General features: G+C 64.5%; 1 protein-coding gene across 1 annotated transcript in view; it reads right to left on the bottom strand.

The window, feature by feature from the left end:
• Positions 1-12608, bottom strand: part of CERK (ceramide kinase) — a 45668-nt gene that overhangs the window by 6185 nt on the left and 26875 nt on the right. The window contains exons 5-9 of the mRNA XM_062202660.1: positions 11261-11324; positions 10522-10667; positions 3147-3221; positions 2196-2348; positions 382-487 (exon numbers count right to left, since the gene is read on the bottom strand). Of these exons, the coding sequence (XP_062058644.1) occupies positions 382-487; positions 2196-2348; positions 3147-3221; positions 10522-10667; positions 11261-11324 (544 nt within the window). The remainder of the gene's footprint in view (positions 1-381; positions 488-2195; positions 2349-3146; positions 3222-10521; positions 10668-11260; positions 11325-12608) is intronic.

The following is a 12608-nucleotide window of genomic DNA, read 5'->3' as shown; positions in this document are numbered from 1 at the left end:
CGTGCGGCAAGAGTGGGCACGCTCTCTGCCAGGGTGGGACAAGGGCCCCACATCCACCTCCCGCCAAGAACATGGACCCCGGAGTCCAGCTGCACCGGGCCGTTTCCGGGCGGTGGCCCCCCGCGCCGCGGTTGATGAAGTGGCTGCCTGGCCTTTCCTCCTTGCACCCACCAGGCCCCAGAGGGCAGAGCAGACCCCACAAGGAGCAGCCGTGTGGCGCGGTCTGGCACGGTCTGGCACGGTCTGGCATGGCCGGGGGCTGGACGGAGGCGGCTCACGCAGGCCGCTGCCATCCCTGCCTCCGCCTGTGTGGCGACTTCTGCACTCGCCTTGCTTCCAGGAGTGAACCCCCAACAGCCCCGCCCCCCGGGAATGGCTTACCCTGCCCGGCAGGGCTTCCCGTCCCGCGGAGACCCCACCGTGTGCTGCGCTGGGAGGAAGGACACGGTCCCCTCGTAGCAGTGGTGCGACAGAAAGGTCTTCACGCCTGGGGACAGGGCGCAGCCCGAGAAACAGCCACGGTCACTGCTCGGTTTTGAAACCACCACTGACGTGGTGCCAACCCACCCTAGGGAGCACGGGGCGGGGGTGGGGCAGGATCTCTGCTCACGGTGCCAGTGCCGGCCCCTCCCGCCCCAGGGCGTGGCCCCACCAGTCCCTCAGGCCCACTGTGCTGGGCGGCCCGGGTGCTGCCGGTGTCCCCTGCACAGAGCTGGCCTGCTGGACCGGGACAGTCACCAAGCGGATCAGGGAGTGGGGAGGGCTGGCTGCTTCACCCGGAGGCGCCCTCCCACGTCCCACGTCCCGGGTTCTGCGTGCCCCTAGACGGGCCCAGGCTGCTCCGTGTGCCTCGCACTCAGCAGCACCCCGTGTACGGCTCCTTCCTGACCGTCGCCGCCCTGTCCCCAGCAACAGCGCACTTGGGGTCTGGGAGGCGGTGCAGGGGAGAGACCCGAGCTCTGTGCTGGTGACCCACAGGGGACAGAGGAGAACGTGAAGGAGCAGGGCAGCTCCCCGGGGTCTTGCCGAGCGCAGCCCACCGGTGCTATGGGGGAAGCCAGGGAACGGCAGCAAAGGTTTGCTGGGGTCACGGCTGTCCCGGCCCCCTCGGCCCCTGCTCCTACTCCAGGTTTGGGCACCAGCGGACTTCGGTGTTTCCTGTTTTAATTTCCACATCACACTGCAGTTTTTAATGTAAGCGGATCTCAGAGCTACGTGGAGCTTCCCAAGTTACCATTCCGCTCTCTTACGAGAAAAGTGTTAACGTTTCAGGATTTGGATTTATTCTCATCAATAGATCTACTCGAAAGCCAACCATAAAAGCAGAGGCCACATAAACACAATTCCTGAGATGACACAGCAGAGGAATCCATCCGACAACAACGTCGAGCCCCAGGCCTCTGCAGGGTCCCCCTCCGCCCTCGGAGGCTGGCGGGACGGAACCGCAGCGCACCCTGCGCCGTGTGGGCGCCATCCTCACCGTCCTCTCGAGCTGGCACCGGTCTCTCCATCCCAGCTCTGGGGTCGAGGGAAAGGGGAGCTGGCCTGCCTCGGGGGCGCCACCTGCACCCGGGAGTCCTACACGCGTGCTCCTCCAGGCCCACCCACACCTCTGCCTCAGGAACTCTGGGGGGTCCCCAGGTTTGGGTTCCCACAAGCCACCCCGCCCCCACGCACAGGGTGTAGGTGTCCACACAAGCTGTGTGCTGACCCAGAACGAGGCGAGCTCAGACGGGGCGAGTGCGAGGGCCGCCCGGCGCTGGTTTTCTCAGCTGCGGAGAGTGAACCCCGCGGCCACCCCACAGCCACAGCAGCCCCGGCTCGCGGACGCAGGGTCCTGCCTGTTGGGGTCACTGGTCCGTGCCCCCCATCCAGAGCAAGCCCCCGCCGACCTCAGCACGGTGACGGGAGGCCTCGCTGGGGCCGGGCCCTCGCACGGACACCTGGGGCTGAGGGTCCTGTCGCTCGGGCTGATACGCGGAGACTGGTTTCCGGCTAAAACTTGCAGCTGAGGCAGCTGGCTCTGTCCCGATAGATCAGATGACCAACAGCCTGGAGTGTGCTGTGCCTGTCCGTCGGCAGCGTCCAGCCCGCTTGCCTGGGACTGTCCCGCCACAGAGCAGGCTCGAGTCCAGCCCTCGGCACGCGGGGAGGGCGCGCCTGGGCTGCAGCGTGTGAGCACAGAGCCGCGTTACCTGCGACGTCGTATCTGATGAGACCCATCCACCGCTTCCTCTCGCTGTCCTCGATGATGTCCCCGTAAAAGCCGTAGCCCAGCAGGGACACCCAGTACCGCAGCAGCGTGCTGTTGTGGTGGACCGAGGACACGTCCATGGGCAGCGAGTCCCCTGCGGGAACAGCAGACACGGAGTCAAAGCCTCGCCTACCCGCGGGAAACAGCGCTGGGCAGACCTTGGCCCCGGGCCCGGCCCTTCCACTCAAACCACACAACTGGACTAAAACAGGCCTGGCACCAGCAGGTGGCGCCAGAGTGCGCCCGTGAGGCTGCGGCGGCGTCACGGGGTGGGGGTGGGGGGCTGGGAGAGGAGCAAAGGCACGGGGTGGGGGTGGAGGGGTGCAAACACAAAGCACCAAGGGGTGGCCGTTCCGACGTCAAACTGTGTGACTTCAGGACAGCAGCCACACCACAAACAAGGCCGGGCCGGGAACGGGTGGCCCTCGCCCACGGGGGTCAGCGCCCTTGGCCTGGCAGGCATGTCAGAGAGAGCAGAGGCCATGGCGGGTGGCCCCAGCACTGCTGGGCGCCCAGGGGAGGGGGAGCCGCAAAGTCAAGGTGATGTGAGCAGAGCGTGGCAGACAGGAAGACTCCCCACAGAGGACGGCACCCACCAGGGGACCCTGTCCCCACCACGGGCCACGTCCTCCCTCAAGACCGTGCCAAGAAGCCGGAGGAGCTGAGCCGAGCTGAGTGAAGATGACTTCCCAGGGTGGGAGCTCGGAGCCAGGGCCTCGGCTCTTCCAGGGCAGGGGAAGGCAGCCGGCCAGGGCCCAGGGACGTGGACCAGGCCAGGCAGGCCTGGGGCCTGGCCGGTCACGGGCGCTGCCCACACTGCTGTTCCAGGTGCGACAGAGAGGGGCGGTGGGCTCGGGGCCTCGAAGGGCCGCCTCGCTGAGTGGGGACTTACCCACCACGATGTGCAAAGCTGACGTCTCGGCATCATTGGTGCCCACTGTCGAGTAACACACACAGTCTGTGGACCCTGCGGACACAAGGTTTCACATCACTGTGGGACCAAGCGCTGGGACAGGCACAGCCACGAGTGGGAAACCCACTTCTCCTCCTCTCCCAGGCCCCGGAGGGAACACGGAGGAGCACAGGGACTGGCCTGCAGACAGCACCACGCGGCCCCTTCCAGGGCTGCTCTCGGCAAGCCCGCTGGCGTCAGAGGCTGTTCCGGAAGCCCACCTTGGGGTGGGGCCACTGAGAAGCGTGGGCAGCTCCAGCCACACTCTTCATGGCAGGTGCACCTTGTGGCCCAGAGCACGACAGCCACGGGAATGCACACAGAGCAGCCTGCGGGGAGAGTGCCCAAGGCGAGGCCACCGCGGAGGCCACAGGAGAAACAGCAGCCATGGGAATGCACACAGAGCAGCCTGCGGGGAGAGTGCCCAAGGCGAGGCCACCGCGGAGGCCACAGGAGAAACGGCAGCCATGGGAATGCACACAGAGCAGCCTGCGGGGAGAGTGCCCAAGGCGAGGCCACCGCGGAGGCCACGGGAGAAACGGCAGCCATGGGAATGCACACAGAGCAGCCTGCGGGGAGAGTGCCCAAGGCGAGGCCACCGCAGAGGCCACGGGAGAAACGGCAGCCCTTTCCCATGAGGACCCGCGTTCAGCAGCTGAGCTGCATTCCAAGGAGATGCGGGCTGACCACACTCACTCGGATCCCCAGCCGCCACCCCGGCTGCCACCCCGGCCGCCACAGGACTCGGAGCCCCCAGCCTCTGCTTCCTTGTTGGTCAAGTCGGGGCAACCACAGCGTGGCCTCCGGCAGTGAGCGCCGGCAGCCGGGTCTCCCGTGGGTCACAAGGACTGAGCACACCGCAAGGCGCTTGTTCTGAACCAGCCGAACACCTAACAGGGGCGCTGAGTACAGCCCATCCTGGCCCAGGGGCCCCGGAATAGACCAGCTGACGGCGTCTACACCGGACAACACCGCCATGGACACAGAACCACGCATGGGGAGCAGCCAACTGAAGCCCCAGAACAGAACACGGGGTGCCAGGCACAGGCGAGCGCTGAGGGCCTCTCGGCGTCCATGGCTCCAGACACACACGTCCGCCCAATCACGGGTGCTCGCTCCAGCCGCGGCCTCTGCGCCAGGCTCTCGGCCACTGAATGCAGCCGACCTCTGGCCTCTGATGGTTGGAAACAGAGCGCACACCTGCACATTCTTAACACTGTCTTTTTTGTTCACCTCAACTCAAGGGCTGGGTGACTCCCCCTTTCAAAACGGGCCCAAAAGTAAACTTTTTGTTGGTAAAGATTTTATTTTTTTGAGAGGTAGAGTTACAGAAAGAGACAGAGAGAGGTCTTCTATCTCCTGGTTCACTCCCCAGATGGCCGCAATGGCTGGAGCTGGGCCAGGCCAAAGCCAGGAGCCAGGAGCTTCCTCCAGGTCTCCCACATGGGTGCAGGGGCCCAAAGACTTGGGCCAACTTCCATTGCTTTCCCAGGAGCATTAGCAGGGAGCTGGATTGGAAGTGGAGCAGCTGGGACTCGAACCGATGCCCACATGGGATACTGGCACTGCAGAGGGTGGCTTAACCCTCAGTGCCAGCCCTGAAAGCAAACACTTTTTCAATGAACACTTAAGATTCCGGGAGTGACCAGCTCCTAGAGTGCCATCAGCGTGTCCCCGGAAGGCCACGTGGTGTCACCGTGGCCCCATCTTTATAACAAGGGCTCCCAGGCAACAGGGATCAGCAATTCTGAGAGCAGACTCACTGCCTGAGCCACGCCCACACCCCCACAGAGCCCTGCTCACCCCCAGAGCTCCTCACCGTGTCCAGAGCCCACTGACCGCGGCCCACTGACCGCAGCCCACGGAACAAACCCACCTCCAGGCCCACGTCCTCTGCTGCCGGTTGGCCGTGACCCATACACTCCGCAACTCTGGCAGCAGAGACCCAGCCATGCCCCCAAGTGAGGACAATGCAGCGGGAGTCTCCCCTCCTCCCGCCCCGTGTCCCTGCAGCCCAGGCCACACAGGAGGAGCTGACTGGGACCTCGCGGCTCTCACACAGATGCCATGGGAAGTACAAAGCATCACAGAGGAACCCGAGCCGGCGCTCAGTGCTGGAGGAAGCCACTGCTCCCAGCCTTGCCTTAGGGGCCGCTCACAGCCATGGGGTGCACAGCTGCAGCCGGGAGGGCCCTGACCAGCGGCTGGTGTCACCAGCTGTCCCGCGGCCCTGTGGCACTGTGGCTCGGGAGGACTGGGAGCACAGGGGTCGGGGCTCGGACCAACACAGCCCGAGTTCACCCCGTGGGAAGGAGCTAGATGTCCGCCATGGGGCGCAGGTGCAGGAGGCAGGGCCAGGGCCTCCTGGCTGAGGACGACGCGGACGCTGGGCAGAGCTGCAGCACGAACCTGTGATTTCCACCAGGTTCAGGTCTTTGTGGACGGCAGAGTGAGGCACAGAGTGGGCATTTTACCTGCACGCCACAGGCCCCACTCTCCCAGAAACCCAGGGCCCCCTCGCTGCTGCCCGAGGCCCAGGCTGTCCCCGAATGTACAGCAGCCGCTCCCAAGTTCCTCTCATCCCATTCTCTGGCCTTCGGACGGCACTGTCATCTTTCAGATGCCCGTGGGTCTACAGGCACAGAGCTGGCCGTGGCGCTGGCCAGACACAGTGTCCCCAAGAGCCGGGCGGGGTGGCGTCGCCCCTGCCCCTCCTGCAGCCCGCATCACCCTTCCCAGGCCCTCCCAGCCCCTCCCAGCCCTCTCAAGCGCTGCTGCAGCTCAGGCATCAACCTCAAGCCCTGGGACTTTCGCAGTCTTGAGAACAGGCGGGATCTGGCAACCCTGAGCACCGGGCCCCGAGGACACCCCATCCTCCCCTGAGCACCAGGCCCCGAGGACACTCTGTCCTCCCCGAGCACCAGGCCCCAAGGACACCCCGTCCTCCCTGAGCACCAGGCCCCAAGGACACCCCGTCCTCCCCGAGCACCGGGCCCCGAGGACGCCCCGTCCTCCCCGAGCACCGGGCCCTGAGCCCGTCCTCCCTGAGCACCGGGCCCCAAGGACGCTCTGTCCTCCCTGAGCACCAGGCCCCGAGGACGCCCCGTCCTCCCCGAGCACCGGGCCCTGAGCCCGTCCTCCCTGAGCACCGGGCCCCGAGGACGCTCTGTCCTCCCCGAGCACCAGGCCCCGAGGACGCTCTGTCCTCCCTGAGCACCAAGCCAGAGGACACTCTGTCCTCCCCTGAGCACTGGCCCCGAGGACGCCCCATCCTCCCTGAGCACCGAGCCCGAGGACACTCTGTCCTCCCCTGAGCACCAGGCCCGAGGACGCCCCGTCCTCCCCGAGCACCGAGCCCGAGGACACTCTGTCCCCCCCGAGCACTGTGCCCCGAGGACGCCCCATCCTCCCCGAGCACCGGGCCCCGAGGACGCTCTGTCCTCCCCCGAGCACCGGCCCCGAGGACGCTCTGTCCTCCCCCGAGCACCGGCCCCGAGGACGCTCTGTCCTCCCCCAAGCACCGGCCCCGAGGACGCTCTGTCCTCCCCGAGCACCGAGCCCGAGGACACTCTGTCCTCCCCTGAGCACCAGGCCCGAGGACGCCCCGTCCTCCGCGAGCACCGAGCCAGAGGACACTCTGTCCTCCCCGAGCACCGGGCCCCGAGGACACTCTGTCCTCTCCTGAGCACCGGGCCCGAGGACGCCCCGTCCTCCCGAGAGCAGCAGGCGAGCGGAGCAGCAAGTGTCCTCACACCAGAGACTATGCCTCGCTCACGCGGCGGGAGCCAGAGTTCAGAGGTGAGGATGTACTCAGGGCAAGGCCTGATAGAGGGCCCTAGCAGAGACCACTCCCCCCAGACTCGGGGAACACCAGGCTGTCTGTCACCACAGCAACCCCGTCCGCCAGCTCTCAGGGCACCTGCGCCTCGCCTGGTGGCTCCCTCCCGCCACCAGCCACGTGCGACACCCATACCCGGGCGGAGGAGGGGGTCCGCCATCTTCCCCTGCGCACAAACGCCCCCCCCCCCCCCATGTGTGCAGTGCACTTTCCAAGCTCTAACAGCTGAGCATCACAGGCGCCGGCCTGGCCACGGGCGAATGTTGCTAAAAGGCAGTCAGAGCCGTGAAGGAAAAATGGATCAGAGCTGGCGCCGCGGCTCACTAGGCTAATCCTCTGCCTGCGGCGCCGACACCCCAGGTTCTAGTCCCGGTCGGGGCACCAGATTCTGTCCCGGTTGCTCCTCTTCCAGTCCAGCTCTCTGCTGTGGCCCGGGAGGGCAGTGGAGGATGGCCTAGGTCCTTGGGCCCTGCACCCCATGAGAGACCAGGAGAAGCACCTGGCTCCTGGCTTCGGATTGGCACAGTGCACCGGCTGTAGCGGCCATTTGGGGGGTGAACCAATGGAGGGAAGACCTTTCTCTGCCTCTCACTATCTATAACTCTGTCTCTCTCTCTCTCTCTCTTTCTAACTCTGCCTATCAAAAAAAAAAATTAAAAAAAAAAAAAAGAAATGGATCAGACACGGAGACATCCAACCCGGAGCACGACACGCTGCACACACAGTGAAGAGACAAAGGGCTGACAAACCTGAACAAGGCTGCACAGTGTGGCCGCCAACCCGACCACACCCCGTCCCCCCCCCCCCCAGAAAAGACAAGGCGCCGAAACAGGGTCACCGGAGCACGAACGGCAGACAGCAGCAAATCTGTGGAGGCGTGGCAGTCTCGGGGTAAACAGAGGGACACAGAGACAGAGCGAGCAGGTGCTCTGCCCACCAGACCCAAGAGGAGGGAACGCAGACTCGCTGCCCGTGGGGGCCACACGGACGAGGCCTGTGTGGGAGAGCTCGTAGGCCCAGAGAACCCACGTCGAGGCCTGCATGGGAGGGCTCGGTAGGCCCAGAGACCCCACATCAGGGAACCCCAAGGAAACCATAGCATCAGCCCCCGAGGGCCACCCTGCAGATGCCCTGTGTTCAGCAAGTGTGGAAGCCACAGCAGAGTAACGGGGGGCAGACGTGAAGGGGCAGTGGGGGATCCACTCGTTCCCCAGGCACAGGAGCTGTCGGCAGACAGAGGCCTGTGCGTACCCATACCAGCCAGCAAGACCGGCACAGCCTGTGCACCTCACACAGCCGCCGTCAGCCGCTCACACCCACCACCACCAAGGGCACCTGTGCCAGGGTGGGGCCTCCCCGCTGCGAGCGGAGCCGACAGGCGTCACCTGGTGCCTGGGACCCCTCCCATCGCCCTTGCCTTCTCTGAGAGGTCAGCAACCACGGGAGACCCACGACGGAGGAGCGGCGTCGGTGGGGACCCCGCCACAGGGGTGCTGGGTGCTGGTCCTAACGACCAAGAGCCACTGCTTCCCTCGGGGCTCGGGCACCGAGGTTCCCCGGCAGCCACGGTTCAGAGCTCCCGCTGAGGGCCTCACAGGGACCCGGAACAGACAGTGCCCCTGGGTGTGTCATTAAAACCTTGCTCCTGGGGCCAGCGCTGTGACGTAGCGAGTAGAGCCGCCGCCTGCAGTGCCGGCATTCCATATGGGCGCCGGCTCAAGTCCCAGCTGCTCCACTTCTGATCCAGCTCTAGGCTGTGGCCTGGGAAAGCAGTGGAGGATGGCCCAAGTCCTTGGGCCCCTGCACCCGCGTGGGAGACCCAGAAGAAGCTCCTGGCTCCTGGCTTTGGATTGGTGCAGCGCCTGCCATTGCGGCCAATTGGGGAGTGAACCAGCAGATAAAGACCTCTTTCTCTGCCTCTCTTTTCTCTGTGTAACTCTTTCTTTTTTATTTTTATTTATTTATTTATTTATTTTTTGGACAGGCAAAGTGGATAGTGAGAGAGAGAGAGACAGACAGACAGAAAGGTCTTCCTTTTCCGTTGGTTTACCCCCAATGGCCACTACGGCCGATTCGAAGCCAGGAGCCATGTGCTTCTCTTGGTCTCCCATGCGGGTGCAGGGCCCAAGGACCTGGGCCATCCTGCACTGCACTCCCGGGCCATAGCAGAGAGCTGGCCTGGAAGAGGAGCAACCCGGACAGAATCCGGCACCCGACTGGGACTAGAACCCGGGGTGCCGGCGCCACAGGTGGAGGATTAGCCTAGTGAGCTGCAGTGCCGGCCCTGACTTTCAAATAAATAAATAAATCTTTAAAAAAAAAAAAAAAAAAGATCTTGCTCCTGGTCACCTCCTTGCTTGTGCTGAGACCCCCCAAGTTGTTACGTCACGCCAGCCCCCTAAAAATGAGGCTCTGTACGGAGCCCCACAGAGGCCTTGCAGCGCAGCTCATGAGGTCCGTCACTGACTGGTGGTCCCCAGGGCAGGTGCACAGGGTGACCCGAGTGATGCTCCCAGCAGCACCGCCTGTGGGAGACAGGGCAGGGCGCAGAAGCTGGGGCAGCACAGGGCGGAACAGCGCAGCTTGACAAGGCACAGTGGGCTCTGGGCTGCACCTCCGGGTCCCCCTGACGAGGGCACAGTGGGCTCTGGGCTGCACCTCTGGGTCCCCCTGACGAGGGCACAGTGGGCTCTGGGCTGCACCTCCGGGTCCCCCCTGACCCCCAGGGCCTCCTGTCTTTAATCACGAGTAGGGGTAATGTAGCACTCGCGCCACAGCGCAGTCAAGAGAGCAGCTTCCATGAGGTGGCCTGGAGCTACTACAGCTGGCGCCAGCCGCTCGCTGCTGGTCAGGTGCAGACCCCTGGGCAGGCGGGCAGGGGAGGAAGGAAGGTGCCTCCCCCTTGCCAAGGGGACCTCCGAGCCGCGCACCAGCAACGCCCAGGCCTCATGCTCTTCGACTTAACACTGGGTTCTCAAAGTACTTGGTGCTTCCTGGAGAGACGCCAAACCAGCGCGTGCGGGAGGAGCCCAGCTCCCACGGTCAGCAGGACCCAGCCCCGGCTTCTGCGCCTGCCTGTCCCTCTGCGACCCCTCACCACCACCCCTGACCCCCGACCTGCTGCTCCTTCTGCCCCACAATCCCAGCTCCTGCTCGTCAGCTGAAGTCACTTCTTCCAGAAACCCACCCTGACAAGCCACCAGCCTGCACCAGGCACTTCCTGACCCAGGACTGGGCTCCAGGGCCCGCCCCCTCCTCCCAACAGGCAGGCCTCTGGGGGAGGGGTCTGCAGAGCCCAGGGCAGGGCGGGGCTCAAATTCCCTCACAGACACCATCTCTGGGAACGGAGGAAGGGACCGAGGACGGCTCCCCCAGAGCGGCCCAGGGCTCCCCCAGGGCCGGTCAGGGCTCCCCCAGAGCGGCCCTGGGGCTCACTAACGGGAGGGTAAGTGCTGCTACAGCGGGGGAGGGGCGTACCGGCGGGGATGATGCCAATGCGGAGGGCGATGGGCGCCAGCGCGGCTCGGGGGTGGTTCTGGTCGACGCCGGCGCTCCTCTGCGTCCTGCCGATGAGGCCGTGCAGCACCTCGCTGAACATGCCGTCCCCGCCCACACACACGACGCTGCGGGAGGGGAGCACAGGCCGCTCAGGGCAGGGTGGGCTGTAGGGTGCGCTGTCTGCCAACGGGGTGCCCCAGAGTGCACACCGCACGGAAACAGCTGCGTCCCCCGCTGTCACGGAGAGGAGGCAGAGGACAGGTCTCGGGTTCACAGGACACCTCGTGGCTGGTGGCAACTGGAGCCCGGCATGGAGGAGGCAGGCGGGGTCGGGGGGCTCAGCCACAGGCGAGCAGGGCGAGGGGTGCCTGGCATCTGAGTGAGGCGGTCAGCGTGTCCAGCTGTGTGGGTACCGGGGCAGTCTTGGGGGGTGAGGGTCTCTGCTACACACTTCTTCACGGGGCCCAGGCTCTACCCACCATGCCCCCCACGCCCTGCGCCCTGCCCCGGGGCTGCCCGCCCCAGCAGGGCTGTGGTTTCAAGGCAGCTTCAGTGAAGTGCACAGTGCAACATCTGCCCTGCTCCAACGGAGGAGGGTGCTCGGTCAATGTCCCTGGGTCACCGTCTGGCCAGCGGAAACTCAAGGACCGCGAGGGACACGAATGGCATTCCACTGGAATGTGCCATTCTCGACCCAGGTGCAAGACAGCAGACTCACCCGTCATACTTGTCCAGGTTCATCTCGTACAAAGCCTCCTGGGCTTGATTGGCACGCTCGGTGACTGTGGGAAACAGGAGCACAGCACACGCTCATTCGCACCTGCAAATCCCTACACAGATGACCCAGAAACCAGGGCCCTGGAGGCTCTGGAGCAGGATTTCCTGTGGGAAGTCCCTTCTGGGGCCGCACCTGCTTTCCTCTTCCGTGGGGGCACCCAGGCGGGAGACGCCACCTCCTGGCGTGTGAGTGCCAGCAAACACTGGTGCCTCTGAAAGCCACTCCAGCGTCTATCTTATGGTCTTCCCTTACTCTAGGAATTACTCCCCAAATTTTAGAACATTCCAAGGCAGGTGGGTGGCCTAGCAGCTGAGCCACCAGTTGGAGCCTGCACCCCGTATCTGAGTGCCTGGGTTCCAGGCCCGCCTCCAGTCCTGCTGGTGGCACACCCCGGGGGGCAGTGGTGATGGCTCAAGTGCTCAGGGGCCTGCCCACTCACACGGGAGACCCAGACCCAGTTCCCAGCTCCTGGCTTGGCCTGGTGCAGCCCTGGGTGTTACAGGCATTTTGGGAATGAACCAGCCAATAAGAGATCGATCTCTCTGTCTCTGCCTCTCCCTCTCAAGTTAAAAAAATAAAAATCGTTAATTTTTTTTTATAGGCCAGAACGTAGGCTGGCGCCGTCAGTCCAGAGTCCTCCATGTCCAAGCATTCCCACTGACTGCTCTGCACACAGCCAGCACCCTGCTTTCCCATTCAGTCATTCATAATTCAAAGTCCTTCGCACGGACATTTCAGAGCGAGGCGATGCCCCAGGCCTCCCGGCTGTGAGCTCTGGCTCCCGTCCAGGGCACTTAGCTCGTCCCAGAGTCTGTGGTCCCAGAAGGCGGCATGGGCACCTGCCTGTGCTCCCAGACGTGGGAAACAGCGCTCGGTCGGCAGGCACCTCAGTGTCCGCGCTCCCCGCCCGCAGCGCCACGAGGCCGTGTGACGGCTGCACAGGCCCTGGCCAGCACCGCCCTCCCCGTCCTGCTGCAGAGTGGGTCCTAACGAGCCCCTTCACAGCGAGGTCATCTCCAAGACTCGACCCCTCGCATCTCTTCTCTGCCCATATTTGCCCTTCCATTTTTTTTAAAGTTTATTGTTCATTTTATTTGAAAGGCAGAGAGAGCCAGATAAAGACAAAGATTTGTCATCTGCTGGCTCGCTCTCCAAATGTCCATGACAGCCAGGAACGGGCCAGGACCTCCACCCAGGACCCCCACGTGGGTGGCGGGGTCACCGAGCTGCCTCCCAGGTGCACCGGCAGGAAGCTGGGCTCAGCAGCAGAGGCAGGCCTCAAACCCGG

The sequence above is a fragment of the Lepus europaeus genome, chromosome 10, assembly GCF_033115175.1.
Source record: "Lepus europaeus isolate LE1 chromosome 10, mLepTim1.pri, whole genome shotgun sequence".
In the NCBI taxonomy this organism is placed as follows: Eukaryota; Metazoa; Chordata; class Mammalia; order Lagomorpha; family Leporidae; genus Lepus; species Lepus europaeus.
The sequence above is the reverse complement of the archived record's forward strand: the minus strand, read 5'-3'. Positions and strand labels throughout refer to the sequence as shown.